Here is a 13,134-nt window from a genome sequence, read left to right on the forward strand (position 1 = left end):
GTATTTTAATCATAGTATTACTACAGCGTGGCCTTATTCACTCTGGAAGGCCAAAATAATTTAAAAAACAAACCTACATGATGAGCTCTCTAGAACAGGAACAGTGTTCTTTTTACATGGTTGTAAACACCTAGTGTAACAGGAGCCTTATTCCAGATTGTGGCTGCTAAGTGCCACTGTAATATAATGTTTATTAGGAACTATGTTTAAACCAAGTTTCCTAACAAAAGCAAAATATAATGAAAATGAGACTAAAAAAAACAGGAGGGAATTTACATTACACAAAATCTGCAAAAAAAAACCCCAACCACCCTATTTGGTTGCCGTGTATCTAAATGAAACAAAATAACCCATGTTTTGTGTAATGTACAGCAAACTGCACCACCAGTTTGCTGTATCAGAGTGATGTGAGGCGTGTCAGAATATTCTCAGTAATACCCACACTGATATTCTGGGAATAAAATTATTCTTGGGGAAAATAAAGAAGGGCCTAGAAATGAAATCAAAGGCCATTCTCAGCAAATGCAGAGTGACTTCTGAGCCAAGACTATTAGCTGTGTCAGACATGGCTATTATGTTAAGACATACTGAACATGTGTCACTTAAAATCCTGCCCTGGTTGTAAGATCACACTTCCATGGGCAAACATCCAGTGCACCAGTTCTTTGGACTAAGCACTCGCATACACTGCTCTTCCCACGAAGCTGTCATTCCTCATTTGTAAAAGAGGTTACAGTACATTACAAATTAGTACTTGCTGCCTTGTCAACTAATTGCATGTAATAAAAAGCTTTCAATGAGTTTCATGCTAACATGGTGTAATTAAAGCTGAGTTTTGAAATGCATAGTGTGTATATTAGAGGTTTCAGTATGTATCCCCCACCTCCCACATGACCTAATTTCTCAGGTTAAGCTGCTGTACCTATCATGTGGTCCCAGAATAGGTACCATGAAAATCAGTTTCAGAGCGGAGTACAAATCTTAGCCAATCCAGTCTTACATATTTTTAGAGGCACTGCAAGAATGGCTGGGGGAAAAGAGGAAAGAAGCAACTCGTCATTTCACTTCCCCTGCATCCCATGAGGAGGCACCACTGCTCAAACTCTACCCACTTCCCAGGAGGCTCCCACAGCTCTGACTCCTTTTTTTTAAATAACATTTAAAAGCCATCAATAATCCCCCCACCATCTCTTTGTAAGTCAGTGGAGCATCATGGGTAAAGGGGCACCATGTTCAACTGCCCTGTTTGTACGTCCCTTGTACCTGCTCTGATCCTCTGTAAGCAGAATACTTGGCTAAGAACTTGTGACCATCTTAGCAAGGGCCATAAAGAAGGTTATTAAAAAGGTCCAGCCTGGGGCAAAAGCAACAATATAAATAGGGCCCTACCAAATTTATGGCTGTGAAAAACACGTCACAGATTGTGAAATCTGGTCTTTTGTACTATATAGATTTCACGGGGGAGACCAGTGTTTCTCGTAATGCAGGTCCCGACTCAAAAGAGGGTTGGGGGGAGTTGCAAGGTTATTGTAGGGAGGTCATGGTATTGCCACCTTTACATCTGTGCTGTTTTCAGAGCTGGGTGGCCAGAGAGCAGCGGCTGCGGGCCAGGCACCCAGTTCTGAAGGCAGCGTCCCACAGACAGCAGCACAGAAGTGTGGCAATACCATACCATGCCATGCCACCCTTATTTCTGTGCCGCTGCCTTCAGAGTTGGGTCAGGACCCCTACAGATACACCACCATGACATTTCAGATTTAAATAGTTGAAACCATGAAATTTACAATTTTTAAAATCCCATGGGTGTGAAATTGACCAAAATGGACCATGAATTTGGTAGGGCCCTAAATATTCCAGCACTTGGAGGACACAATTCCTTACTCTCCCAAGTACTCTGAAAGGCTATAAACACATGAATTGGGGTGAAAAATCTCATGGCTGCCAGAGTTTAGTACACCAGCCAGGATGTTGGGGGGTACAGTTCCAGGCAGTTTGTCATTGCACACATGGTTTCCTCACATTCCATAGCCTTTCCCTATTATACTCCTTACTGCCTTCCTTTGCCCACAAATATGTAAGACGAAAGCCCCTGAAATAAAGGCATCATTCAGTGAACAAAAATGTAGCCTAAGAGAACCAATTAAAATGATGAAAATCTTTAATTTTTATTTAGGTATAATTGTACGGACACGTGTATATACAAATACAGATCTTATGGTTGTTTTTTTTTAACATTTTCTTTTAAGTTCATATAATGTAAGCATTTCAAAAACAGCACTCAATGAATAAGTGCAAAGAAACTGCAAAGCAGGGCAGTACAAGCACAGGACCACACTGAGCTGGACTTTCATACCCAGATGCACACACAATGAGTGGCTTCAATGGGGTGTCAAGAGTAAGCATGGAAAGCGGATTTTGCAGACTCATGGGTAACCTCCAACATGCCAGCATCTATTAAACTGTACAGACAATGGCAGCAAGCCTATTGTAGGGAGATTTGTCTCACATCCGAGAAGCTCAGGGGCGAATGCATGGGAAAAACTCAGTGATGCCAAACCAGAAACAGATCTGCCCATTCACTGCTCCAAATTAAAAGAAGGAGGGGGAAGGGAGTAAAGTGGGGAGTTGTAAAGTAAAACTGGTGAGCACAAATCTGAGTGGATGGATGAATGGAGGGGAAAAGTTAAATTATTTTCTGATTTTCTGAAACTGAAAGAACAATTGCTCCCTTGAGGCAATAGATAAAGTTCAGTTTCTAGGAAAAATCATCAGGTACAAATACAATCCCTTTCCTTCCACAAATATACAGGAAAGGAAATAATCCACGTTTGACCCTCCCAAGTCTGTTGCTTGTTGTTTTGGAATCAAGTCCATGCACATGTCACACATGATACTGGCAAGATCCCTCTGGGGGAAAATAAAGAACTATCCATGAAGGGAGAGGAAGGAAAACAGAAAACAACAAAGGATAAAGAAAACAAAGAAACAGAAGAGTTGTTCAATCCCCAAAGCCTTTTAGAAACCAACATGTTAAAAAACCCAAAACAAAACAAAAAACAACACAAAAAACCACACGCTGTAACATCAGACCTTTAAACACTGAGGACAAAACATTGATCATCAAAAGTCATGTTGTTCCAGGTCTTGACATTGTGAAGTCTTGAGATCAGGTGAACAGTTTTCACAGATGAGTCCTGTATGATGCAGTGTCATGGCCCCTTATAACTCAGTTCTCAGCCATGATTACACTTGATGCTTCAAAGCTCTGTCTTATAATCAATGCATGTTTTTAATATCCTGAAAGTCTATTGTTCTCACTTACAAAAGACATAAGAATCAAATTAATACTTTATTATCAAACACTATATACAACAGAGGTTGCTAAATACAGAATTTAAAGAACATAGCTTTTTTTTTTTAAAGTTTTACTTGTCTTTCCTTTGCCGTCCAAGAAAGTACAGTACAAAACAATATTCTAAACTAACACGAAATGTTACCTTGTCTATTAAAGGATACATAGTATCCACTAAACAGACTGATCCTTATTTCCCTGCTTCACGTTGCAAAGCCCTTGGCAACCAGGAGTGCAGGTCACGGGGGTAAACTATCTGGGCTGAGAGATGTTTGTTGCAGAATTAGTCCCTCAGACTTCACAGGGTGTTTGTGTGTGCCGGGGGCGTGCGGGTGGGGGCTGCTTAAACTTCCACCAACATCCTTCAAAGCTTCCAGAGTTTTGTAACTCAGCACAACACACACCAAAGATTCAATGGTTTGCAGCTCTTGCTTACTTGATATGACTGGGATTGCCTGATGCCATCAAGTATCCAAGCTGATGTCCGGTAAGCTTGTAATTCACAGTTATATTAGTCTATGTAGCGTAGTAGTCTGTCCATTAGCAGTGATAGTCTTGCTGCTATTAATTGAGTTAGTGCTGGCAATTTGGTAAAATAAAGGATTGAATTTCATTGTGGAAAACACTAGTGAAAAAAAGTTTGCTGTTGATAAGTGTGGGTTTTGGGCATGGGCATAATTTGGAGGAGATGGGGGGCATTGCCCCCCCCCCAAAAAACTGCAAGCCTTGGGCAGGCATGGAATTCCCCCCCCCCTCTCCCCACGCAACCCCATTGTCCTGACTGGAGCTGCCCCTCCCCAATATAGAAGTCAAACTACACCTATGGTTGTGAGAGTTCATTATCATTGATAGACAAATGATAGAACACAATGAAATTCACCACTTCTAAAATAAAATCAGCACTATCAATGTAAGTATGACTAAGTGCAACCAATTTGAATCCCTTTAAATATGCTTACCGAGCAAAATTATCTTTTCTCTGTCTATTATAAGGTGTTTTTTATCCTTAAGCCCACCTCCTCCAAAGTTCTGTAATTCTTAGTTGAAGGAAACATTAGCATGTGCATCAACTATCCATGCTGGAGAAAGGGAAATTTACTGACTATATCGTAATGAAATGGTGATTTTTTTTCAGTGTCTAGACTGTGGTTTTTTATTGTGTGTGTTCGATATTAGTAGAAATTTCCTTGATTCTATCACAAGGGCAGCTTCTGCATCAATATTCATATTGTATAGTATCAGGCAACCCCAGATTTTAGTTTAACATGTGTACAACTTCTTTTTCTCTTTTTTGGATCATGGACTGTTCAAAATTCTAGAAGCAGCTCTTTTTAATTTAATTTAATTTATTATCATATTCACAAAATGCAGCCCATTACCAACCCTTATTAATTTTTAACTACCTTTTTCTGTAAAACTAATACATAAAATCCCTTGTTTTGTTGGAATCGGTTCCATTTTTTTCACATTCAACGTAATCATAATCATCAGTTTTTGTTTGAAAGGCTTTGTTTTGATATTGGCCTGACACATTTCCCTGACTATATTTCAGATTTCAAAGATCATGGCAGCCTCGCCAATAGAAACCCCAAGGCTTGCATTTCCTGGTGAATGACTTCTCAAGTCCTTTCTTGGCCATGCTCAGATTCCTTAAACAGGATTCCCCAATTCTATCAAACAAAACAGTTCCCATATTCCTAATTGCATCAAGGGTTACCACTTTTCTCACGTTTAAATAGGACAAGCATATATACTCACTCTCAGCATAAAGTATATCTAAATAATGTATTTTCTATTCTAGTGGATTTTTAAAAAAATATTTTGTTGAAGTCTTTGGGAGCCCATCTGGTTTATCTCCTGCTGATAAACATATTTCCTCTACTGTTCAAACTGTGTTGGAAAGGGAAAAGATATAAAATCAACACTTCAATTTGTATTCCTTACTTTCAAACACTTTTCTTATCCCCCCTACCCCCCACCAAACAATGCCGATTGGCTGTCCTGGCTTCTTCTGGCTTTTTTTATTCCCATGTTGGTGGACCTTGCAGGGGAGACAAATCAAGAACACACTGGATATCCTGTGTCCCAAACATGTTTCCTCTGGCCACTGAAGTCCTCTCCTTAGAACATATCATCACCCAGAGCTGCATACAAGGCTACCAACTACTAATTCAGCCCTGGGGAAGGTCACTTTATTCACAAAAAAATGCCTCTTTGCATTTCAAGAAAAAAAATTGTAGCACCATGGTGATCTGTTTTGAAAGAAAATAATCTGGTGTGCACTACCCACTTAAATGGAAATAACAGAGGCACTCGCACCCCCAGCTAAGTTTCCTATATCTGACCTTGCTTGCTGTGTGCTAAATTCCTAAATATTAATATTTTTTTCTAAAGACAGAGCTTCTCTTATGGAGCACAGGTTTTTACTGTCAATGATGTTTCAAGACAGTCTTATAAGAAACAGTGTCTCTTCCTTTTAGAAGCCTGTTCATTTAGAAACTGCTAGAGAAAATAGTGTTATATCTGTTCTTAATATTTCCCCTCCAGTCCTGACATGGTGACATGATGCCTTGCATGATCATCTTACAGTACTGAACGAGAAGGCATAAATATTGTATTGGAGAGTAAAACCCTCCTGGGCTTCCATTCAGGTTCCTTATCCTTCACTGACTGCATCTGCCACTATTCTTCCATATCCATATACAGATGACACAGACAGCTAGCGGAGGTGACTTCTTAAAGGAGAATGAAGAGGAAAATAAGAATCACTAGTATCACTGTTATAATTTGGCATTTTCAGTTTGAGTCCTTTGATTTTTGGAGGGGTCAAGGAAAGTCATGGGGAAGATTGGGAACTGAAACTAGTTATTCCCCTCAAATTCTTGCTCATAGTTCAGGCTGAAAGGAAAAAAAAACAAACGACCAAACAACCTCCCCCCACCCCCAAAAAAACCTGACATCTGCAAAACCAATATAAAGTCCCTTTCTTGGGAGGAGCAGTTAGGTGGATCTTTGATGTTCCAAGACCCTGATATTTTCTGTGACAGGTTACTGGAATATACTGTGCTATAATGTCAAAAGCATCGCCAGGAGGAACAGTAGGGTTGCCAAAAGCCGGCTGGATATCCTCGGTGTCTGTGCTGCATTCTCACCGCGGGATGGCTCGGCTGACTCATGTACGGTATCATCTGTTCAAACAGAAAGCATACATTCCAATGAGGTTTTGCATCCTTAATAAGCTCTCTTTCAGCAGTCTGCTGCAAGTAGATTTCAGTACCCTCTGTGAAGTAGAGCAGTGAACCTTGTACTAGCATTGACTTCCATGAGCGTGTAATAACTCATTATGTAACAAACTTGAAGACAAATCCTGCATTCCTTGCTTATTCCTTTTTCTGGAAAGACTCCCACTCAAGCCAATGGGAGCAAAAATGAGGGCCTTGGTGGTTTTGCCAGGGTGAGGAATGCAGTGCTGCCCCTAAAATAAAACAGTATGGTTCACATTTGCAGGAGGTCTGACTAGATTGAGGTGGGCAAAGTACGGCCTATGGGCCGCATGTGGCCCGCCAGCCGTTTTAAGCTGGCCCTCAAGCTCCCGCTGGGGAGCAGGGTCTGGAACTTACCCTGCTCCAGTGCTCTGGTGTTCCAACCGGGTCACAGGGTTGGGGGGTGCTCCATGCAGCTCCTGGAAGCGGTGGCATGGCCCCCCTCTGGCTCCTATGTGTAGGGGAAGCCAGGGAGCTCTGCTCTGCACGCTTCCCCCACCCCAAGCACTGCCCCCGCAGGTCTTATTGGCTGGGAACCAGAGACAATGGGAGATGTAGGGGCAGTGTCCGTGGACAGGGCAGCACGGAGAGCCACCTGGCCCCGGCTCCATGTAGGAGCTGGAGAAGGGACATGCCGCTGCTTCTGGGAGCTGCTTGAGGTAAGCGCTGCCTGGAGCATGCACCCCTGAACCTCTCCCCACACCCCAACCTCCAGCCCTGATCCTCTCCTGCCCTCCGAACTCCTTGATCCCAGCCTAGAGCACCCTCCTGCACCCCAAACCCCTCATCTCCAGCCCACCCCAGAGCCTGCACCCCTAGCTGGAGCCCTCACACCCCCACACCTCACTCCCCCGCCCTAGCCTGGAGCCCCCTCATGAACTCCTTATTTCTGGCCCCACCCTGGAGCCTGCACCCCCAACCAGAGCCCCCACCCCCTCCCACACTCCAACCCCAATTTTGTGAGCCTTCATGGCCCACCATACAATTTCTATTCCCAGATGTAGCCCTCAGGCCAAAAAGTTTGCCCACCCCTGGACTGGACTAGATGATCACAATGGTTCCTCCTGGTCTTAGAATCTGTGAAAACTTGGGTATCTAATGTTAGCCACCTAAATCCATATTTACACAGCTAAATAAGAGTGCCTGATTTTCAAAGATGCTTCAGTGGGAATTGCAAGTGCTTAGCACATTTGAAGATCAGATCCCTTACTTAGCTACCTAAGTATAGATTTAGGAATCTACCTTTAGACTTCTAAGTTTGGAATGTTGGCCTATGAATCCACTCCATGTGAAAACTTCCAGTACAGTCAACTGGAATTTGGGTGTAATTTTTCCCCCTAGAAGTATGAATACAAGATAAAATGCTAACAGGTTACAGTCACTGATCTGAAAGAGAAAACATGCAAAACTTGATAACTCTTCATAAATAGTTATTTACTATCTATTGTATATAACAGATTACTCATATCCTCTGCTAAATCTAAAACTAATATAAATCAGCCAGCATCACTGGAAAGAAATGTTGCAAAGTGCTGTATGTTAGTAGTAGAACATAATGGGCAGAATTTTTTTTCTCTGTTTATAAGCTTTTAAATTTCTGACAAAATTTCTTATTAACACAATAAGACATTTTAAAGAAACTGTACACAGATCACATTAAACTAACTTTGATATCCCTGTAGTTGTGGGTGATTTTACCATTTCCATCACACAAGTATGTATCTCAGAGGTTAAGTTATTGAACTTGGATATTTTAATTTTCATCTCTCCTAAGCTGGGGATAAAAGCGTCAGTCTTGGATATGAATTTTCTTCCAAATAAATGCATTAAATCAGTGACACCTTTCTAAAAAAACATAAAGTGGTCTAAAAAATGTACTGATAACTTGAGACATTTCTTCTGATGCACCCTAAAAGAGTTTCACAGGAAAATTCACAGCCACTTACAACTTAGTGTAAGAAACATCTGCTGCATTTTATGCAAGATGTGTCTGCATTTCCATGGTGAGTAATTCCTACGTATACAAATTACATTGCCAGGATTGTGTAGGATGTGAGCTGCGCACCTCTCTTTAGTGAGGCTGGTGGGGGAAGTAGTGCTAAAAATGCCCCTCTGTTTTGAAAGTGTACCCCTTAATGTTAGTTTAAAAGCAGCTTTAAAGAAACCCCTATTGCACTGTAATGGCACCCAACATGCAAGTGCACAGAATATTAAAATATAAAGGAAGTATGATTTTGGGTCAATAGGCTCTTCAGACCCAATCTGAAATCACTGGACTCTGTATAGTAACTTTGACTAGCAAACTATCAAAGGTTTGACTCCAGGACAAACTGCCAATGGAACAGTCTCAAGTTTATCATGATGTGTTTTCAGTTTTGTTTCAAGGTATAAGTATGAAAAGCAGGTACTAAGCATGCAGAGTAACTGATATTCAAAGAAAAATATTTTATTATATTATTTATGTTACATTATAATGGGACAAACACAGTCTTTCATTCAAATGAAAGTCCCACTGAAGTCAATGGTAGGAATGTCAGAGTAATGACTTCAGGCATGGACTGAACTACCTACTGTTTATACATGGGAAAAGCTCCCATTGCCTTAAATGGGTTCTGAATCAGGCCCACAGTATCTTTCATTCAGCGTCTTTCATTTCAAAGCACCTTACAAATTACAGTATGTAACTGCAACAGATAGTTAAAGACCTTCACTAGTTCCAGATAACTGGGTCAGAAGGGCATATGGCCCAAAAGCGATGTCACAATTTTTACTTCTGATTTACACACTTACGTGTTTCATGCTGTTACTTTATAAATGGAAGATTTCTTAAGAGTCTTTCATTGAAAAAATACTCTGAAAATTTTTTGTGTAAGAATAGCATCTCCCTAATCATCAGATCTGCTCCCAGTGTATATTCAGAGTCCCTATCTGCTCAATTTAGAGGAAAAGTTTACTTACTACTGTCAAACCAAAACTCCTGGGGGAATGAAATCAATTCTCTTCTATCTCCGGTTTGGCCAATGTACATGGCAGAGGGGCATTGCTGGCACATGACATATATCACATTAGTAGATTTTTTTTTCTCCTGCTGATAGTAGCCCACCTTAACCGATTACTCTCATTAGTTAGTATGGCAACACCCATATTTTCATGTCCTCTGTGTATATATATCTTCCTACTGTATTTTCCACTGCCTGCATCCAATGAAGTGGGGTTTAGCCCACGAAAGCTTATGCTCAGATAAATATGTTAGTCTCTAAGGTGCCACAAGTACTCCTGTTCTTTTTGCTGATACAGACTAACATGGCTACCACTCTGAAACCAATCCCAATAAAAACATTTAACACACTAAACATGTGTGTCATTCACAGAATACATAAGCATTTGGCTTCTGATGGCAGCACTTTACGTGAAATCTTAACACAGTGGAATATAAAGATTTAATTGTCACTCAGCTGGGATCACCTGCATATCTCATTCAGCACTTCACTACTTGTGAGTAATGCAGCAATCCCAAAACTCATGCTGATAAAAATGTTTATTCTACACCATACCACTCCCTATTAAAAGAGGCCCCAATCCTGCAAAAAGGAGCTCATGGGCAAACCTCTGTGGGGTCAAAGTCAATGGTGCTCTATACAGGCCTAGAAGGCCAACCCATGCACAACCAGGGCTTAATATACCCACACTGTAGGACCCAATTCTGCTACCCTTATTTCCATTGATGAGACTACTTGTGAAGTAGAGTGCTACTTAACAGGAGTAAGGGTGACACGTATCATCAATGACATTGCAACTAAGTTCCATTTCCTGGGCCACCTATAATTCCCTGTACAACCCTCACTGTCATGAAATTCTGGCCTCAATCACACCCCTGAAACAGCACTAAAGGCAACAGGGCTGCCTTGGTGTAAATAAAGGCAGAATTTGTGAGTGGTGATTATACAAATGGCAGCTTGAGTTACAGATCCCATGGTGATTGCAGCACTGGCAATCTGGTTAAAACAAAACAAAAACCAAATCCTTTTTACTTGTAAATGAACAAATCTGGTTTGGACATCACTGAGACCTAACAGTTGAAGGACCCTATGATGCCATTTTTATAAAGCTGCTTTTCAAAGTAGAACTGCTTTTCTCATGTAACATTAAGGGGTACAAATTAAGAGTTTCAAAGTAGAATCTGGGCTTTTTGGCAAGATGATCCGAAGGTCTCTTTGCACTTGTACAGTAGAGCACACTTTTTATCTTTGGTTCCTATATTACTTTATAAATATTATTATTAATTGCATTTGTGCAGTTAAAACCTTGCACAATCTTAAATACTTAGGGGAAAGGGATTGGCTTATTTTAACAAAAAGGAAAGTTAAACTAGGAGACTAGGACCTCACTAGTAAAAACTAGAATGTCACTACCATCGTAGAAGATAGGAAATGAAAATAGATCACACTTTAGTACAACTGTCTTAAATATGAATTTTCTAGATACCATGAGTTTAAATTATACCCTGGGGGACTAATTCTGGCTTGAAATGCACAGCCACAATTTCATTTGAGGGAAGAATTTATTTTAACTTTGCCTTTTTGAATTTGATACATTTCATGGCTTCTGAAGTTTTTATGGGAGTTTATGGCTACAAACCCAAATTCTGTAATTAAGAAGTAACTTTTCACTTGTCAGTTTCCTGCCATTTCCTGATTATGAACAAACACTGTTTGAAACCAGGAAGGTCATCACATAAGTGCCCAATTTTTACAAGAATGATTTCTAGATAGAATGATTGGCAATTGTACAACGTGCCCCTGACCTGCCCCAACCCTCGTGTCCTTTGTTGACAGAATATGGTGGCAGACAATGTGAGAAGACATAAAACAGACAAATGCATTCCAAGGACAGGTAAATTAGTACATAGTGCAGACAGCATGCTGCAAGATCCACTGTCTTACATCCTAATAATAAAGAAGCATGTCAGCAAACTGTCAGATCCAGGAATGGTTAATTATCAAATGGAGATTAGCTCAAATAATTTTGTGAATATGCAATGCTCTTGGGGGTGGGAGTTTTTTGGCAACTAATGTGTTCTAAATATAAACTTCTTATTAAGCCCATCTTTCTTCCTCGTGGCACTACTCCACTTCATCTCTGTCTGCAGGATGCCCACCATGTGGTTTAGCCTCCCCATTTCCTGATGTCTTCTAATGATTTGCTTCTGTTACTGTGCTAAGGAGGTGCTACAGAGTCAATGGGAGCTGCAGGTGCTCAGCACTTTTGAAAATGTGACCCACTATCTTTACTGAAAGCACTTCTTTGTTATTGGTCTCACCCAGACTAAACTCTTTGCTGCAAACCATTAACAAAGGGTGTATGCATTCATTAGCCAGTATTCACATTTCATATCAGGAGAAAACACATAGAGCTTCTAGATTCTTAGGTTATGAACAATTAGGGAGATATTGCCCTTATGGTTTGTTCTAGGACAGGGCCGCCCAGAGGGGGGGACAAGTGGGGCAATTTGCCCCAGGCCCCGGGGCCCGCCAGGGCCCCCACGAGAGTTTTTCGGGGCCCCTGGAGCGGGGTCCTTCACTCACTCTGGGGGGCCCGGAAAACTCTTGCGGGGCCTGGGCCCCCGGAGCTTCTTCCGCTCCCAGTCTTCACGGAAGGACCCCCCGCTGGCGAATTACCGCCAAAGCGGGACCCGCCGCCGAAATGCAGCCAGGTCTTCGGCGGTAATTCAGCGGCAGGGGGGCTCTTCCGTTCCGGGACCTGCCGCCGAAGTGCCCCGAAGACCCGCGGCGGGGGCCCCCTGCCGCTGAATTACCGCCGAAGACCCGGCTGCACTTCGGAGGCGGGTCCCGCTTCGGCGGCAGGGGGCCCCCGCCGCGGGTTTTCGGGGCACTTCGGCGGCGGGTCCCGGAACGGAAGGGCCCCCCACCGCCAAATTACCGCCAAAGCGGGGTCCCCCGCCGCCGAAGACCCCAGGCCCCTGGAATCCTCTGGGCGGCCCTGTTCTAGGAGTATGCTAAAATAATAAAACTACTACATTGATTGTGAGAAAAATACATTGCTTGGAGTCAGCATGCATTTAAATTCTCATTTGTTTAGAGAATCTAGTTGGTTCCCAAAATCAACACATTTTAAAGAGCCCTGAACATCCTCTTGAGTAAAAAATAATGAAAGAGAGTGTATGTCCACAGGCATATTATTCAGACTGGTAAATTTCTTAAAGTCTTATTTATTTTGCTGCCTAATAACCTAGTTCAGCTGAAAATATCAGCAAACATATTCCAGTACAAAATGGAGCAAGGAAAAATTAATTTGTTACTTCATATCAAAGGGAAATTCTTTTTTTCAAGTAACCTAAAAAAGAAGGTTCTTGTACTGTGCTCCCTGAATTATGCATTAAAAATTGTGTCTGTGTAATTTTTTGTATAGTGAGTTTAATTACCCATTTTCAATAAGTAGTGCATTACTATGTGTGCATGTCTCTATACAATGCACATCTAGGCCCTGATTCTCCAGAGC

The 13,134-nt window shown here is 41.6% G+C and overlaps 1 protein-coding gene across 1 annotated transcript in view; it reads right to left on the minus strand.

Moving 5' to 3' along the window:
* Positions 1–2,140: 2,140 nt before the first annotated feature.
* EFNA5 (ephrin A5) overlaps positions 2,141–13,134 on the minus strand; it is a 267,244-nt gene continuing 256,250 nt past the window's right edge. The window contains exon 6 of the mRNA XM_045022104.1: positions 2,141–6,540. Coding sequence (XP_044878039.1) covers positions 6,419–6,540 — 122 coding nt within the window. The 3' untranslated portion in view covers positions 2,141–6,418. The remainder of the gene's footprint in view (positions 6,541–13,134) is intronic.

Source organism: Mauremys mutica, chromosome 6, assembly GCF_020497125.1.
Source record: "Mauremys mutica isolate MM-2020 ecotype Southern chromosome 6, ASM2049712v1, whole genome shotgun sequence".
Taxonomy (NCBI): domain Eukaryota; kingdom Metazoa; phylum Chordata; order Testudines; family Geoemydidae; genus Mauremys; species Mauremys mutica.